This window comes from Loxodonta africana, chromosome 8, assembly GCF_030014295.1.
Source record: "Loxodonta africana isolate mLoxAfr1 chromosome 8, mLoxAfr1.hap2, whole genome shotgun sequence".
NCBI lineage: Eukaryota > Metazoa > Chordata > Mammalia > Proboscidea > Elephantidae > Loxodonta > Loxodonta africana.
This window is the reverse complement of record NC_087349.1, coordinates 132,744,052-132,760,070: the sequence shown is the minus strand read 5'-3', so window position 1 is coordinate 132,760,070 and position 16,019 is coordinate 132,744,052. Positions and strand designations below refer to the sequence as shown.

At 38.4% G+C, this 16,019-nt stretch overlaps 1 protein-coding gene across 5 annotated transcripts in view; it reads left to right on the top strand.

Moving 5' to 3' along the window:
* BMS1 (BMS1 ribosome biogenesis factor) overlaps positions 1-16,019 on the top strand; it is a 109,151-nt gene that overhangs the window by 16,422 nt on the left and 76,710 nt on the right. For all 5 annotated transcript variants that reach the window (XM_064290343.1, XM_010598233.3, XM_010598234.3 and 2 more), the window contains exons 9-11: positions 2,681-2,820; positions 4,841-5,613; positions 5,828-5,929. In XM_064290343.1, the coding sequence (XP_064146413.1) occupies positions 2,681-2,820; positions 4,841-5,613; positions 5,828-5,929 (1,015 nt within the window). The remainder of the gene's footprint in view (positions 1-2,680; positions 2,821-4,840; positions 5,614-5,827; positions 5,930-16,019) is intronic.

Sequence of the window (16,019 nt, the reverse complement as noted above, 5' to 3'; positions counted from 1 at the left end):
ATTGCTGAGTAGTATCACATTGTATGTGTGTACCACATGTGTACCACATTTTATTTATCTGTTCCTCCGTTGATGGGCACTTAGATTGTTTCCACCCTTTTGCTATTGTTTATAGTGCTGTGATGAACATAGGTGTGCATATGTCTGTTCATGTCACCTCTATTAGATCCCAGGGGTGGAATTGCTGGGCCATATGGCAGCTTTACTTCTAGTTTTTTGAGGAACCACCATAGTGATTTCCACAATGGCCATCTCGCTTTGCACTCCCATCAGCAATGGATAAGGGTTCCAGTTTCTCTACATCCTCTACAACAGCTGCTATTTTCAGTTTTTTTTTCCGATCTTGTCCGTTCTAGTGGGAGTAAAATGGTATGTCATTGTGGTTTTGATTTGCATTTCTCTGATGGCTAATGACATTGAGCATCTTTTCATGTGTACGTTGGCTGGTTAAATACCCTCTTTTGTGAAGTGTCTGTTTTTGATTGGGTCGTTTGTCTTTTTGTTAAGTTGGGGACGTTTTCTATATATTTAGATATTAGACCCTTAGCAGTTACATCATTGCCAAAGATTTTTTCCCAGTCTGTAGATTGTCTCTTTACTCTTTTGATGAACATAAGTATTTAACTTTTATGAGGTCCCAGTTATCTGTTTTGTTTTCTGTTGCATGTGTATTTTTTGTTATATTTGATAATCTATCACTGAAAAAAATTAGGTCCCAAAGCTTTGCTCCTATATTTTCTTCCAAGAACTTTTATGGCTTTAGATTTAACATTTAGGTCCTTGGTCCATTTTGAGTTAGTTTTTGTCTATGGTGTGTGGTATGGATCTTGTTTTATTTTTCTCTATGTGGAGATCAGTTTTGTCAGCACTATTTGTTGAAGAGATGGTTCTTTCCCCCACTGAATGGATTTGATACCCTTGTAGAAAATCAATTGACCATAGATGTGTGGATTTATTTCTGGGTTTTCAATTCTGTTCCATTTGTCTACACATCTATCATTAAACCAGTACCAGGCTGTTTTGATCACTGTAGCCATGTAATTTATTTTGAAATCAGGAAATGTGAGACCTGCTACTTTGTTCTTCTTCTTCCAAATTGCTTTGGCTATCTTGGGTCTCTTGTCTTTCCATATAGAATTGAGGATTAATTTTTCCATTTCCGTAAAGAATACTTTTGGAATTTTCATCATGATTATGTTATACATCTTGACTATATTAAGTCTTCTAGTCCATGAGCATAGATTGTCTTTCCATTTATTTAGTATGCGACGGGTTTGGTTTTTTCTTTCTTTTTTTTTTTTTTTTAAAGTCTCTTTCAGCATTATTTTATAATTTTCGTTGTCTCAGTCTTTCACATCCCTGGGGAAATTTACTCCTAGATGTTTTATTCTCTTAGATGCTATTATAAATGGAGTTGCTTTAGTAACCTCTTTTACAAATTGCTGGTGTATAGAAACCCAACTGATTTTTGTGTATTAACCTTGTATCCTGTAACTTTTTAAAATTTCTTTATTAGTTCTAGATGCTTTTTAGTAGATTCCTTGAGATTTTCTATACATGCGATCATGTCATCTGCAAATAAGTATAGTTCTACCTCTTCCCTTCCGATTTCTTTTTCTTGCCTTATTGCTTTGGCTAGGTAGAGCTGCTTTCATCTTTTTGACAACTGTGTAGTATTTCATTCTGTAGGTAAAACGTGTTTACTGAACCAGTTGTTGAGGGCTGTGGAGCCCGCTCCCATTTGCTCTGGTGTGAACAGTACATCAGTGACCACCCTTGTGCATGAGGCTTTGCTCATTCCTGGGGAATCTGTTTATATGGTCATGTGCCACATAACATCCATTCAGGCAACGTTTGATTGCATATATGTCCATGATCTGGTGTGTGCCCTCTGCAGGGTGCCCACAGGCCAACTTGGCAGTGAGCCTGCCCCACTGTCCCTCACCTGTGGGTCAGGCGTCCCTGCCACTGGGAGGAATGGCCACTCAATCCTGCTCCCAAGTGCCCAAGGTCAGCAAGCATGGCAGAGCTTGGGTGAGGTGGGGGTGCTGGGTCACTGAGACCATTCCCTTGCTGCCTGGGCCTGTGCCCAGAGCCTCCCCATGGTGACTTTCACAGGGCCGCGGGGCCACGTGCTGGGTGGGACCTGACCAAGTGCTCTCCTGAGCGTCTGCAGCAGGAGCTGCCCAGGCCTCACGCCGCACAGCAGCCCCTGGGCCCCGCAGACTCAGGTGTTCACACAACATCCAAATTGTATAATGCCCTATTTCACATAATGTATTGTGGACGTTAAGCAACTCGTGAGTGTACAGTAAATTCCATGAAGTAAAATTTTTGGCTCAAAGAGTCGCAAACTTTTTTAAAAATGAGCTCTGGATTTTTATTTCTTTGACTTCTGAAATGCGATTTTTTGGGGCCAGTGATTTTCTATAGCATGGGAGCTAAAGTTAGCTAAGAATTGAGGCTAACGGATTATTACTCCATGAACTTGGGAACAATTTAATGAAGGTGGGGCTCAATATCAGTATTTGTTGTGAGAATTTTCTTCTTTCTGAGGCAGCAAGAAGGATTCTCAGGAATTAGGTTTAAGGTAATTCTGAGGAAGTGATTGAAACCAGTTTGTCTTTCATCAGAATCCACTGTATTTTCCTCACTTTTCCTTTCTTGGTTGCCTTGACAGGATGAGGTGAAGCCTACTCATGAACTGGTCCAGAATCTCATTTCCACCCATTCCACTATTGATGCCAAAATGGCTTCAAGTAGAGTAGCACTTTTTTCTAATTCCAAACCACTAGGATTAGAGGATATAGATAATCAAGGGTAAGTCTGCTTTTTTAATTTTTTATTTAAAAAAAAATGGTGTTACAGATTATAACTTCCATAATTCTGCCATCGTAACACATTTTGGTGGAATTTATTCCTGTTTTTTTGTTTTGTCTAATTTTTTTATGTGCATGTGTTTCTGAGAGTTCTTTCACTTATGTAACATATATAAGTGTTTTCTCAAAATCATAAGATACAGTATTCATTTTTTAATGGATGCTTAATAAACCTCAAATACTACAGAAACTTTCTATACGTTGCATTTTGTTTCTTAGGAAAACTGAAGCCACTTGCCTTTTTTGGTATCCAAACCACTAGAAAAGGCAGAATCAGGAGCTTGTTCAAGAGGCTGTCCAGAAGCGGCATACCTTATCTAAGACTATTACTTGGAGAGTGTTGTAGTGGTATTTCCTGTGTGTAGATCCCCACTAATGGTTGGCTTATGTGAATTATTTTTCATTCTGGCTTGAGAATTTGTATATTGTGTCCCTAGTGGGTGTTTGCAAAACATCTGATTGCATTGATTTATGACCCCCAATAAAATCAATCTGAAAAATGATTAAGATTATCTGGTATATAATTTATTACAAATATATACAAACATGAAGAAAAACTTAGGTAGTATCATCTGCTACCCTTAACCCAACTAGCAGGTGGTATAGCACATTAGTTAAGAGCAATAGACATATTAATTTGAGGAAATAATCCCTAAGCCTCAATTTCTAAATATCTCGTAAGAGTCATGGTGATGAAATACAATAATGAGCATAAACTGCTTAGCCTGATGCCTGGGAGATAAGAAGTATTCACCAAAAGGTCACCATTATTATGATCTGTGTTGTTACTACCTACCTGTTTTTGTTATTGAGTACACCTCCAGTCAATATTGTCTATGTGTATACTTTTTTCCAATGTAGTTACAGCCTTAATGCATGGGAAATTTTTATTTCTTTATCTTTTTCTACTTAGTCTTTTTATACTCTTCCCATTTTATTGTTTTTAATGTATTTTAATTTACCAACATTCCCTTATGGTTAGATTTTTAGTATTTTTATAATTTCATAATTTTATATATACCATTACATTAATAGCTTCATCCATAGAGTTTTTTATTTCATCCCATGATTTTAGTGTCTTGATGATTATTTATCATTGCATCATTTATTGATTGCATCGGTAATTTCAGAATAATGATTTTCTTGATCCGTGATTCCTTCTGCGCTGATTAGCTGGCATTCTCTAAAAAAGAGCTTTCGCTTTCACTGTTGTTATAGTATCACTGTTAATGAATGGATTTTCTTTTTATTCCATGTGTTATCCATTACTATTATTATTCTTTCTAATGCCTATATTGTCCCAAATTTGGCCGTGGGAGCCCTTCAGTTTGTCTCTGTCCTTTTGCACATCCCTGTTATTCTTTGAGCACTTTCTTACTTTCTCACAACAGTATGTTCCAGGCTTGCTTTGTACGTTCCCTGCCTTGAACCTAGAATCAGCCATTTCTCTAAGGATCATCAGTTTCAAGCTTGGAAATTAGTCTTCTAAATGATCTGCTAATTTTTCACTTCTCTTTTGAGCAATTTCTTCCTAAAATTAATTTTTTTTAAGTTATCTCTTTATTCTCAGTAAGTTCCTTCAAAGTGGGGTGTTGGAAAACTACATAAGTTTGCTTACTAACTATTCTAATACAGCGAAACCTGTGAGAGCCGGAACTCGATGGGACTGTCTTGTTTTTCTGGGTCTTGAAAGCTTTCTGCCTATGACAGAGTGCAGTCTTACCACTTTACTATCACTGGTTTTAGTGGAAAATAGTTGGGTTTTCCTTCTCTTGACAGGTTTCCACCTTACACAGGTTTTACTGGATTTATCAAGCCATTCCTTTCTATGCTATGTCATTATATACCGTTCCTTGACATTTCTTCGTATTTCTTTGCATTCTCGTTGACTATATTGCCATGTCTGGTATAGCCGACTGTTTTACAAATTGAGTTATTTTGCATTTACTGGTGTAATACAGGCTTTGGATGCCAAAAGAGGAAAAGCACATGGATTTGAAAACTGGTCGAGTGCGTCGGAAAGCCATTTTTGGAGATAAAGAAGATGAACCTGGAGATAGTGATGATGAAGATGATGAACAAATGTCTGAAGGTGACAGGTTGGAAAATGGCTCTAGTGGTGGTGAAACAGAAGAGGAAGAAGACGATGAAATGATTGATAAAGAGTACATGACTGTTAAAGGTATCAAACAGCAGAAACTTGAGGAGATGGAAGAAGACATTGAGGTGGATTTGCCTGCATTTGCTGATAGTGATGATGACCTTGAGAGGAGCTCAGGGGATGAAGAGGAAGCTGAAAAAGCCAATGAAAGCAGTGAAGAGGAGGAGGACTCTACTGCAGAAGTGGAAAGTGATATTTTAGACTCTAAGGCTGTTGGAGACGGTTATAAATTAGGACTGTTAGAAGCTAATGGTTTGACTGACAGATTGAATCGAGAGAAATCTTTGACTATGAAAAAAGCAGTCCTCACCGCTTCAGATTCAGATCATTGCAGAACTGAAGAGGCATTTGCATCTGAAGATGAATCTGAAGAAAGCTCCTCTCTCATTTCAGAGGAGGAGGACGCAGAAAATGAAGAGATGGTTAGGAAAAGGCTTCCAAAGTCTTCTCAAGAGGGCCGTGGTCAGAAACTGGGGCCAGAGGACATAATTGATGAGGCCAGTGATGTAGAAGATATATTCCAACCGGAGGAGGATTACAAGGAAGAAAGTAACTATTCCACAGAAACATCAGGTATGTTTAAATGGAATTGACTGCTTTTATAAACTTGGTGCTGAGAATGTTGCTGTAAATAGAATGGCTACATTTGGGGGTCTCTTGCTCTGGAGATTTTGTTAACTCCAAATTTGTTCAAATATTGCATCTCATAAAAGAATGAATGAACAGTGAGGCTGAAGGGGAGGACACACAAAAAACTTAACTAGGATGTCACCATTGGTCCTTTCAGGTACCCTCAAGTGGAAGGAAGACCTTTCTAGGAAGGCAGCTGAGGCCTTTCTGAGGCAGCAACAAGCAACTCCAAACCTTCGAAAGCTTATTTATGGGACAGGTAAAAGGGCTTTGGTATAGAGCTAGAAACACTTTAGTTGCTTAGATCATTTTCTGAAAAGGAGATGAGGAAATTGGTTGAAGGATTTGGGTGATACTTTATATATCCATAAGATACTCCTGGCTGTTACATTTATGTTTGGCAGATTTTTAAATCATTAGATCATAAGCACCAAGTATCAGTTAAACCAAGTAGTTTTAGTCCATAATTTTTTTTTTTTTAGGTTTAGCAAATGTAGACAACATGTTGCCCAGATTTTTTGTTTTGTTTTGATTTTTGTTTGTTTTTTAATATTTTATTGTGTTTTTGGTGAAAGTTTACACAGGATATTAAGTTCTCATTTAACGATTTCTGTACATATCGTTCAGTGACATCGGTTACATTCTTCACGATGTATCAGCATCCTCGTTATTTCCATTTTGGTTGTTCTGTTTCCATGAATCTAGCTTTCTTGTCTGCCCTAGTCTTTTCATCTTTGGTCTAGGATAAATGTTAAGCATTTGTTGCATCTAGATGAATATTTTGAGGAGCACAGTACTCACCAGTAATATTATTTATTTTACAGGCCAGTGTGTCATTTGACTGAAAGGTGACCTCTGGGAGTGGTTTGAGTTCCCAGTTTAAAGAATATCTCAGGGGTGATAGTCTCTATGATTCATCTAGCCTCTACGGGTCCAGTAAGCCTGACCTTTTTTGAGGAATTTGAGTTTTGTTCTACATTTTTCTTCCATCCTTTCTGGGACTATCATGTTGAGTCTCTGGTCAGAAGTGTCAGTAGTGGTAGTCTAGTTATTCATGTAGACTACTGGTTCTGTAAACTAGTTTCTTCTTTAAGTCTTTGGTTTCCTTCATTCTCTTTAGCTCCAGATAAGTAGAGACCAATAGTTGTATCTTAGATGGCCTATCACAAACTTTTAAGACCCTAGATGCTACTCACCAAACTAGGATTTAGAACATTGTCTTTATGGACTACACTGTGCCAATTGACTGAGCTGTCCCACAAGACTATGGTCCTGAGTCCTCAAACTTAGTAGACCAATCCCATGAGGTGTTTGGTTGTATCTAGGAAGCATCCATAACCATGCCCCCATGTGTTTTATACTTGAAAATACATGCAGCACACATAAACATGTACGTACGTATACCTGCAATTATTCATATGTGCCTTCCTGTGCATACTTATGCATAGTTACATATCCGTGTAACCAAACACATTTTTAGTTATTACTGTTCTTGCCAAATTATATATCCCCCAATGATTTTTTTTATAAATTTCTAGATAAATTGTTCATTGACATTAGTTACATGTATTGCAATTTGATGGCGTTCTCATTAGTTGTGTCTATACCCTTCTACTTGTGCTCAAACACTTGTCTTTAGTTGAGCTGTGTTCACTACATCCACACTCAGAGCCACATTTCCCATCACCAAAATAATAATCATCTTAAGTTCTAAAGCATACTTACCCACCCCCCTCCCTAGTAATAACCACTGGTGAACATTGGTCTCTGTATTTATCTGTTCTTGTCTTATAAAAAGGAGATTGTACAATATTTGTCCTGATACGCTTGACTTCACTTAGCATTTTGCCCTCCAGGTCCATCCAGGTTATAATATGTTTTGGGGGACTCAGTATTGTTCTTTACAGTTCTCTGTGGTAGTATTCCGTTGTTTGTATGTGCCGCAGTGTGCTTATCCATTCATCCATTGATGAACACTTTGGTTGTATTTATTGTTTTGTGAATAAAGCTGCCGTGGACACAGGAGCGCGTATATCTGATTATGTCAGTAGTTTTACATCTCTTGGGTATATTCCCAGAGGAGGAATTGCTTGATCACAGTGTAGTTCTATTTCTAGTTTTGTTTTTTTTTTTTTCATTTCAGCTTTTTTAAAAATTATGTCTTGGTGAAAGGGAGCCCTGGTGGCCCAGTGGTTAAGAGCTCTGCTGCTAAACAAAAGGCTGGCAGTTTGAATCCACCAGCAGCTCCTTGGAAAAACCCTACGGGACAGTTCTACTCTGTCCTGTAGGATTGCTATGAGTCAGAATTGACTTGACAGTGATGGACTTAGGTTTTTTTTTTTTTTTAGGTGAAAGTATACAGCTCAAGTTAATTTCTCATTGAAAAATTTATACACATACTGTTTTGTGATATTGGTTGCGATTCCAACAACGTGACAGCAAACTCCACCTTTCAACTCTGGGTTCCCCGTATCCATTCATCCAGCTCTTGTCCCTTCCTGCTTTCTCATCTTGCTTTGGGGCAGGAGTTGCCCATTTGGTCTCACATATTTGATTGAACTAAGAAGCACATTCCTCATGTGTGTTACTGTTTTATAGGCTTGTCTAGTCTTTGAAAAGTGGGTTTTGGGAGTGGTTTCAGTTCTGGGTTAGCAGAGTGTCCAGGGACCGTAGCCTTGGGGGTTCCTCTAGTCTCTATCAGACTAGTAAGTCTGGTCTTTTTTTTGTGAATTTGAATTTTATTCTGTTCTCTTCCTCTGTCCAGGACTCTCTGGTGTGACCCCTGTCAGAGCAGTCGCTGGTGGTAGTGGGGCACCATCTAGTTCTTCTGGGCTCAGGCTGGAGGAGGTTCTGGTTCATGTGGTCCTTTAGTCATTTGGGGTAATGTTTTCCTGTGTCTTTCATTTTCTTCATTCTCATGTGCTCTGAATGGGATGGAACCAATAGATGTATTGTAGATGGCTGCTCACCAGCTTTTAAGACCCCAGATGCTAATCGCCAAAGTAGAATGTAGAACATTTTCTTCATGAACTATGTTATGCCAGTTGACCTAGATGTCCTCTGAGACTATGGTCCCTAGTGCCCAGCCTCCGCAACTAGGTCCCTCAAGGTGTTTGGATGTGTCTAGGAAACTTCTTTGCCTTTTGTTTTGGTCAGGTTGCACTGAGTTCCTCTATGTTGTGTGTTGCCCCTTCACCAAAGTTGACACTTGTCTGTTATCTTGTTATTTCTAGTTTTTTTGACAAATTGCCAAACCATTTTCCATAGTACATGTGCTGTTTTACAGTCTCATCAGCAATGAATTAGGGTACCAATTTACCCACATCCTCACTAACATTTGTAATTTTCTGTTTTTTTTTAATCAGTGCCATTTTAGTAGGAGTGAGATGGTATCTCCTTGTAGTTTTGATTTGCTTCTCTCTGATGGCTAATGATCGTGAATATCTTTCATGTGTTTTTTGGCTTTTTGGATGACTTCTTTGGTGAAGGTTCTGTTCATGTCCTTTGCCCATTTTATAATTGGGTTATCTTTTTGTTTTTGAGTTGTTGGAGTTTTCTATTAATTTTGGAGATTAAGCCCTTATCTGATACATCCTTCCCAAAAAATTTTTCTCAGTCTATACGTTCTCTTTTTACTCTTGATAATGTCTTTTGATGAGCAGAAGTTTGTAATTTTTCTGAGATCCCCTTTATCTATTTTGTTTTCTTATATTTGTGCATTTGTTGTAATGCTTGTTATCCTTTTTTTTTTTAATTAATTTTTATTAAGCTTCAAGTGAACATTTACCATTCCAATCAGTCTGTCACATGTAGGTTTACATACATCTTACTCCCTTCTCCCAGTTGCTCTCCCCCTATTGAGTCTGCCCTTTCAGTCTCTCGTTTCGTGCCAATTTTGCCATCTTCCCTGTCTCTCAATCTTCCCATCCTCCCTCCAGTCAAGAGTTGCCAAGACCCTCTCCAGTGTCCACCTAATTTAATTGGCTCACTCTTCATCAGCATCTCTCTCCCCCCCGCTGACCAGTCCTTTTCATGCCTGATGAGTTGTCTTCGGGGATGGTTCCTGTCCTGTGCCATCAGAAGTTCTGGGGAGCATTGTCTCTGGGATTCCTCTAGTCGCAGTCATACCATTAGGTGTGGTCTTTTTATGAGAATTTGGGGTCTGTATCCCATTGGTCTCCTGCTCCCTCAGGAGTTGTCTGTTGTGCTCCCTGAGAGGGCAGACATCGGTTGTGGCCGGGTACCACCTAGTTCTTCTGGTCTCAGGATAATGTAGGTCTCTGGTTCATGTGGCCCTTTCTGTCTCTTGAGTTCTTAGTTGTCGTGTGACCTTGGTGTTCTTCCTTTGCCTTTGCTCCAGGTGGGTTGAGACCAATTGATGTATCTTAGATGGCCGCTTGTTGGCATTTAGGACCCCAGGTGCCACAATTCAAAGTGGAATGCAGAATGTTTTCATAATAGAATTATTTTGCCCATTGATTTAGAAGTCCCCTCAAACCAAGTTCCCCAGACCCCAGCCCCTGCTCCGCTGACCTTTGAAGCTTTCATTTTATCCCGGAAACCTCTTTGCTTTTAGTCCAGTCCAATTAGGCTGACCTTGCTTGTATTGAGTGTTGTCTATCCCTTCACCCAAAGCAGTTCTTATCTACTAATTGATCAATAAAAAGCCCTCTCCCTCCCTCCCTCCCTCCCCCCTTTGTAACCACAAAAGTATGTGTTCTTCTCCGTTTTTTCTATTTCTCAAGATCTTATAATAGTGGTCTTATACAATATTTGTCATTTTGCCTCTGACTCATTTCGCTCAGCATAATGCCTTCCAGATTCCTCCATGTTATGAAATGTTTCAGAGATTCATCACTGTTCTTTATCGATGCGTAGTATTCCATTGTGTGAATATACCACAATTTATTTACCCATTCATCCATTGACGGACATCTTGGTTGCTTCCAGCTTTTTGCTATTGTAAACAGAGCTGCAATAAACATGGGTGTGCATATATCTGTTTGTGTGAAGGCTCTTGTATCTCTAGGGTATACTCCGAGGAGTGGGATTTCTGGGTTGTATGGTAGTTCTATTTCTAACTGTTTAAGATAACGCCAGATGGATTTCCAAAGCGGCTGTACCATTTCACAATCCCACCAGCAGTGTATGAGAGTTCCAATCTCTCCGCAGCCTTTCCAACATTTATTATTTTGTGTTTTTTGGATTAATGCCAGTCTAGTTGGTGTGAGATGGAATCTCATCGTAGTTTTAATTTGCATTTCTCTGATGGCTGATGATCGGGAGCATTTTCTCATGTATCTGTTAGCTGCCTGAATATCTTCTTTAGTGAAATGTGCGTTCATATCCTTTGCCCACTTCTTGATTGGGTTGTTTGTCTTTTTGTGGTTGAGTGTTGACAGAATCATGTACATTTTAGAAGAGATCAGGTGCTGGTCTGAGATGTCATAGCTGAATATTCTTTCCCAGTCTGTAGGTGGTCTTTTTACTCTTTTGGTGAAGTCTTTCGATGAGCATAGGTGTTTGATTTTTAGGAGCTCCCAGTTATCTGGTTTCTCTTCATCATTTTTGGTAATGTTTTGTATTCTGTTTATGCCCTGTATTAGGGCTCCTAGGGTTGTCCCTATTTTTTTTTCCATGATCTTTATCGTTTTAGTCTTTATGTTTAGGTCTTTGGTCCACTTGGAGTTAGTTTTTGTGCATGGTGTGAGGTATGGGTCCTGTTTCATTCTTTTGCAATTGGATATCCAGTTATGCCAGCACCATTTGTTAAAAAGACTATCATTTCCCCAATTGACTGACACTGGTCCTTTGTCAAATATCAGCTGCTCATACGTGGATGGATTTATATCTGGGTTCTCAATTCTGTTCCATTGGTCTATGTACCTGTTGTTGTACCAGTACCAGGCTGTTTTGACTACTGTAGCTGTATAATAGGTTCTGAAATCAGGTAGAGTGAGCCCTCCTACTTTCTTCTTCTTTTTCAGTAATGCTTTGCTTATCCGGGGGTTCTTTCCCTTCCATATGAAATTAATGATTTGTTTTTCTATCCCCTTAAAATAAGACATTGGTATTTGGATTGGAAGTGCGTTATATGTATAGATGGCTTTTGGTAGAATAGACATTTTTACTATGTTAAGTCTTCCTATCCACGAGCAAGGTATGTTTTTCCACTTAAGTATGTCCTTTTGAATTTCTTGTAGCAGAGTTTTATAGTTTTCTTTGTATAGGTCTTTTACATCCTTGGTAAGATTTATTCCTAAGTATTTTATCTTCTTGGGGGCTACTGTGAATGGTATTGATTTGGTTATTTCCTCTTCGATGCAGAGGAATCCAAGTGATTTTTGTATGTTTATTTTATAACCTGAGACTCTTCCAAACTCTTCTATTAGGTTCAGTAGTTTTCTGGAGGATTCCTTAGGGTTTTCCATGTATACGATCATGTCATCTGCAAATAGTGATAGCTTTACTTCCTTCTTGCCAATCTGGATACCCTTTATTTCTTTGTCTAGCCTAATTGCCCTGGCTAGGACTTCAAGTACGATGTTGAATAAGAGCAGTGATAAAGGGCATCCTTGTCTGGTTCCCGTTCTCAAGGGAAATGCTTTCAGGTTCTCTCCATTTAGAGTGATCTTGGCTGTTGGCTTTGCATAGATGCCCTTTATTATGTTGAGGAATTTTCCTTCAATTCCTATTTTGGTAAGAGTTTTTATCATAAATGGGTGTTGGACTTTGTCAAATGCCTTTTCTGCATCAATTGATAAGATCATGCGGTTTTTGTCTTTTGTTTTATTTATGTGATGGATTACATTAATGGTTTTTCTGATATTAAACCAGCCTTGCATACCTGGTATAAATCCCACTTGATCAGGGTGAATTATTTTTTTGATGTGTTGTTGGATTCTATTGGCTAGAATTTTGTTGAGGATTTTTGCATCTATGTTCATGAGGGACATAGGTCTAAAATTTTCTTTTTTTGTAATGCCTTTACCTGGTTTTGGTATCAGGGAGATGGTAGCTTCATAGAATGAGTTGGGTAGTATTCCGTCTTTTTCTATGCTTTGAAATACCTTCAGTAGTAATGGTGTTAAGTCTTCTCTGAAGGTTTGGTAGAACTCTGCAGTGAAGCCGTCTGGGTCAGGACTTTTTTTGTTGGAAGTTTTTTGATTATCGTTTCAATCTCTTTTTTTGTTATGGGTCTATTTAGTTGTTCTACTTCTGAATGTGTTAGTTTAGGTAGGTAGTATTTTTCCAAGAATTTATCCATTTCTTCTAGGTTTTCAAATTTGTTAGAGTACAGTTTTACGTAGTAATCTGAGATGGTTCTTTTAATTTCATTTGGCTCTGTTGTGATGTGGTCCTTCTCGTTTCTTATTTGGGTTATTTGTTTCCTTTCCTGTATTTCTTTAGTCAGTCTAGCCAATGGTGTATCAATTTTGTTAATTTTTTCAAAGAACCAGCTTTTGGCTTTGTTAATTCTTTCAATTGTTTTTCTGTTCTCTAATTCATTGAGTTCAGCTCTAATTTTTATTATTTGTTTTCTTCTGGTGCCTGATGGGTTCTTTTGTTGCTCACTTTCTATTTGTTCAAGTTGTCAGGACAGTTGTCTGATTTTGGCTCTTTCTTCTTTTTGTATGTGTGCGTTTATCGATATAAATTGGCCTCTGAACACTGCTTTTGCTGTGTCCCAGAGGTTTTGATAGGAAGTATTTTCATTCTTGTTGCTTTCTAAGGATTTCCTTATTCCCTCCTTAATGTCTTCTATAACCCAGTCTTTTTTCAGGAGGGTATTGTTCATTTTCCAAGTATTTGATTTCTTTTCCCTAGTTTTTCTGTTATTGATTTCTAGCTTCATTGCCTTGTGGTCTGAGAAGATGCTTTGTAATATTTCGATGTTTTGGATTCTGCAAAGATTTGTTTTATGACCTAATATGTGGTCTATTCTAGAGAATGTTCCATGTGCACTAGAAAAAAAAGTATACTTTGCAGCAGTTGGGTGGAGAGTTCTGTAGAAGTCAATGAGGTCAAGTTGGTTGATTGTTGTAAGTAGGTCTTCAGTGTCTCTGTTGAGCTTCTTGCTGGATGTCCTGTCCTTCTCCAAAAATGGTGTGTTGAAGTCTCCTACTATAATTGTGGAGGTGTCTATCTCACTTTTCAATTCTGTTAAAATTTGATTTATGTATCTTGCAGCCCTGTCATTGGGTGCATAAATATTTAATATGGTTATGTCTTCCTGATCAATTGTCCCTTTTATCATTATATAGTGTCCTTCTTTATCCTTTGTGGCGGATTTAAGTCTAAAGTCTGTTTTGTCAGAAATTAATATTGCTACTCCTCTTCTTTTTTGCTTGTTATTTGGTTGATATATTTTTTTCCATTCTTTGAGTTTTAGTTTGTTTGTGTCTCTAAGTCTAAGGTGTGTCTCTTGTAGACAGCGTATAGATGGATCATGTTTCTTTATGCAGTCCGTGACTCTCTGTCTCTTTATTGGTGCATTTAGTCCATTTACATTCAGCGTAATTATAGATAAATAAGTTTTTACTGCTGACATTTTGATGCCTTTTCATGTGTGTTGTTGGCCATTTCATTTTTCCACATGCTTTTTTGTGCTGAGACGTTTTTCTTGGTAGCTTGTGAGATCCTCATTTTCATAATGTTTAACTTTATGTTTGTTGAGTCGTTACGTTTTTCTTGGCTTTTTTCTTGAGTTATGAAATTGATATTCCTTTTTGTGGTTACCTTATTATTTACCCCTATTTCTCTAAGTAAAAACCTAACTTGTATTGTTCTATATCGCCTTGTATCACTCCATCTGGCAGTTCAATGCCTCCTATATTTAGTCCCTCTTTTTGATTATTGTGATTGTTTATCTATTAATTTCCATGATTTCCTGTTATGTGAATTATTTTGTTTATTTATTTATTTTTTAGAATTAATCTTAATTTGTTTGTTTTTGTGCTTTCCCTATTTGAGTTGCGTTGATATCAGGACGGTCTGTTTTGTGACCTTGTGTTGTGCTGGTACCTGATATTATTGGTCATCAGGCCAAACAATCTCCTTTAGCATTTCTTACGGTCTTGGTTTAGTTTTTGCAAATTCTCTAAACTTGTGTTTATCTGTAAATATCTTTATTTCTCCTTCATATTTCAGAGAGAGTTTTGCTGAATATATGATCCTTGGTTGGCAGTTTTTCTCCTTCAGTGCTCTGTATACGTCGTCCCATTCCCTTCTTGCCTGCATGGTTTCTGCTGAGTAGTCTGAACTTATTCTTATTGATTCTCCCTTGAAGGAAACCTTTCTTTTCTCCCTGGCTGCTTTTAAAATTTTCTGTTTGTCTTTGGTTTTGGCAAGTTTGATGATAATATGTCTTGGTGTTTTTCTTTTTGGATCAGTCTTAAATGGGGTTCGATGAGCATCTTGGATAGATATCCTTTCGTCTTTCATGATGTCAGGGAAGTTTTGTGTCAGGAGTTCTTCAACTATTTTCTCTGTGTTTTCTGTCCCCCCTCCCTGTTCTGGGACTCCAATCACTCGCAAGTTATCCTTCTTGATAGGGTCCCACATGATTCTTAGGGTTTCTTCATTTTTTTTAATTCTTTTATCTGATTTTTTTTCAGCTATGTTGGTGTTGATTCCCTGGTCCTCCAGAAGTCCCAGTCTACATTCTCATTGCTCGAGTCTGCTCCTCTGACTTTCTATTGTGTTGTCTAATTCTCTAATTTTATTGTTAGCCTTTTGGATTTCTACATGCTGTCTCTCTATGGATTCTTGCAACTTATTAATTTTTCCACTATGTTCTTGAATAATCTTTTTGAGTTCTTCAACAGTTTTATCAGTGTGTTCCTTGGCTTTTTCTGCATTTATCCTAATTTCATTTGTGATATCTTTAAGCATTCTGTAAATTAGTTTTTTATATTCTGTATCTGAAAATTCCAGGATTGTATCTTCATTTGGGAAAGATTTTGATTCTTTTGTTTGGGGGGTTGGAGAAGCTGTCATGGTCTGCTTCTTTGTGTGGTTTGATATGGACTGCTGTCTCCGAGCCATCCCTGGGAAACTAGATATTCCAGGTAATCAGCTAAAAAAAAATGCAGTCAGATCCCTATCTGAATTCTCCCTCTGGCTCAGGGTATTCGGATGTTAATGGAGCCACCTGGGGAGGGTGGGGGAGGGATCAGAGAGCTAGGAGTGTAGCACCACAGAATATAGAGCTGATCCCCGCGTTCACGCTCCGTCCCTGTCCGCCAAAATCCTGGCGGGACGGCTCCCCGGCTGGGACGCTACTCTCCCCGCTCCGAGACCTGTCACTTCTTCCCGGGGACTTCTCCCTCCGGTGCGTCGCACCGCTC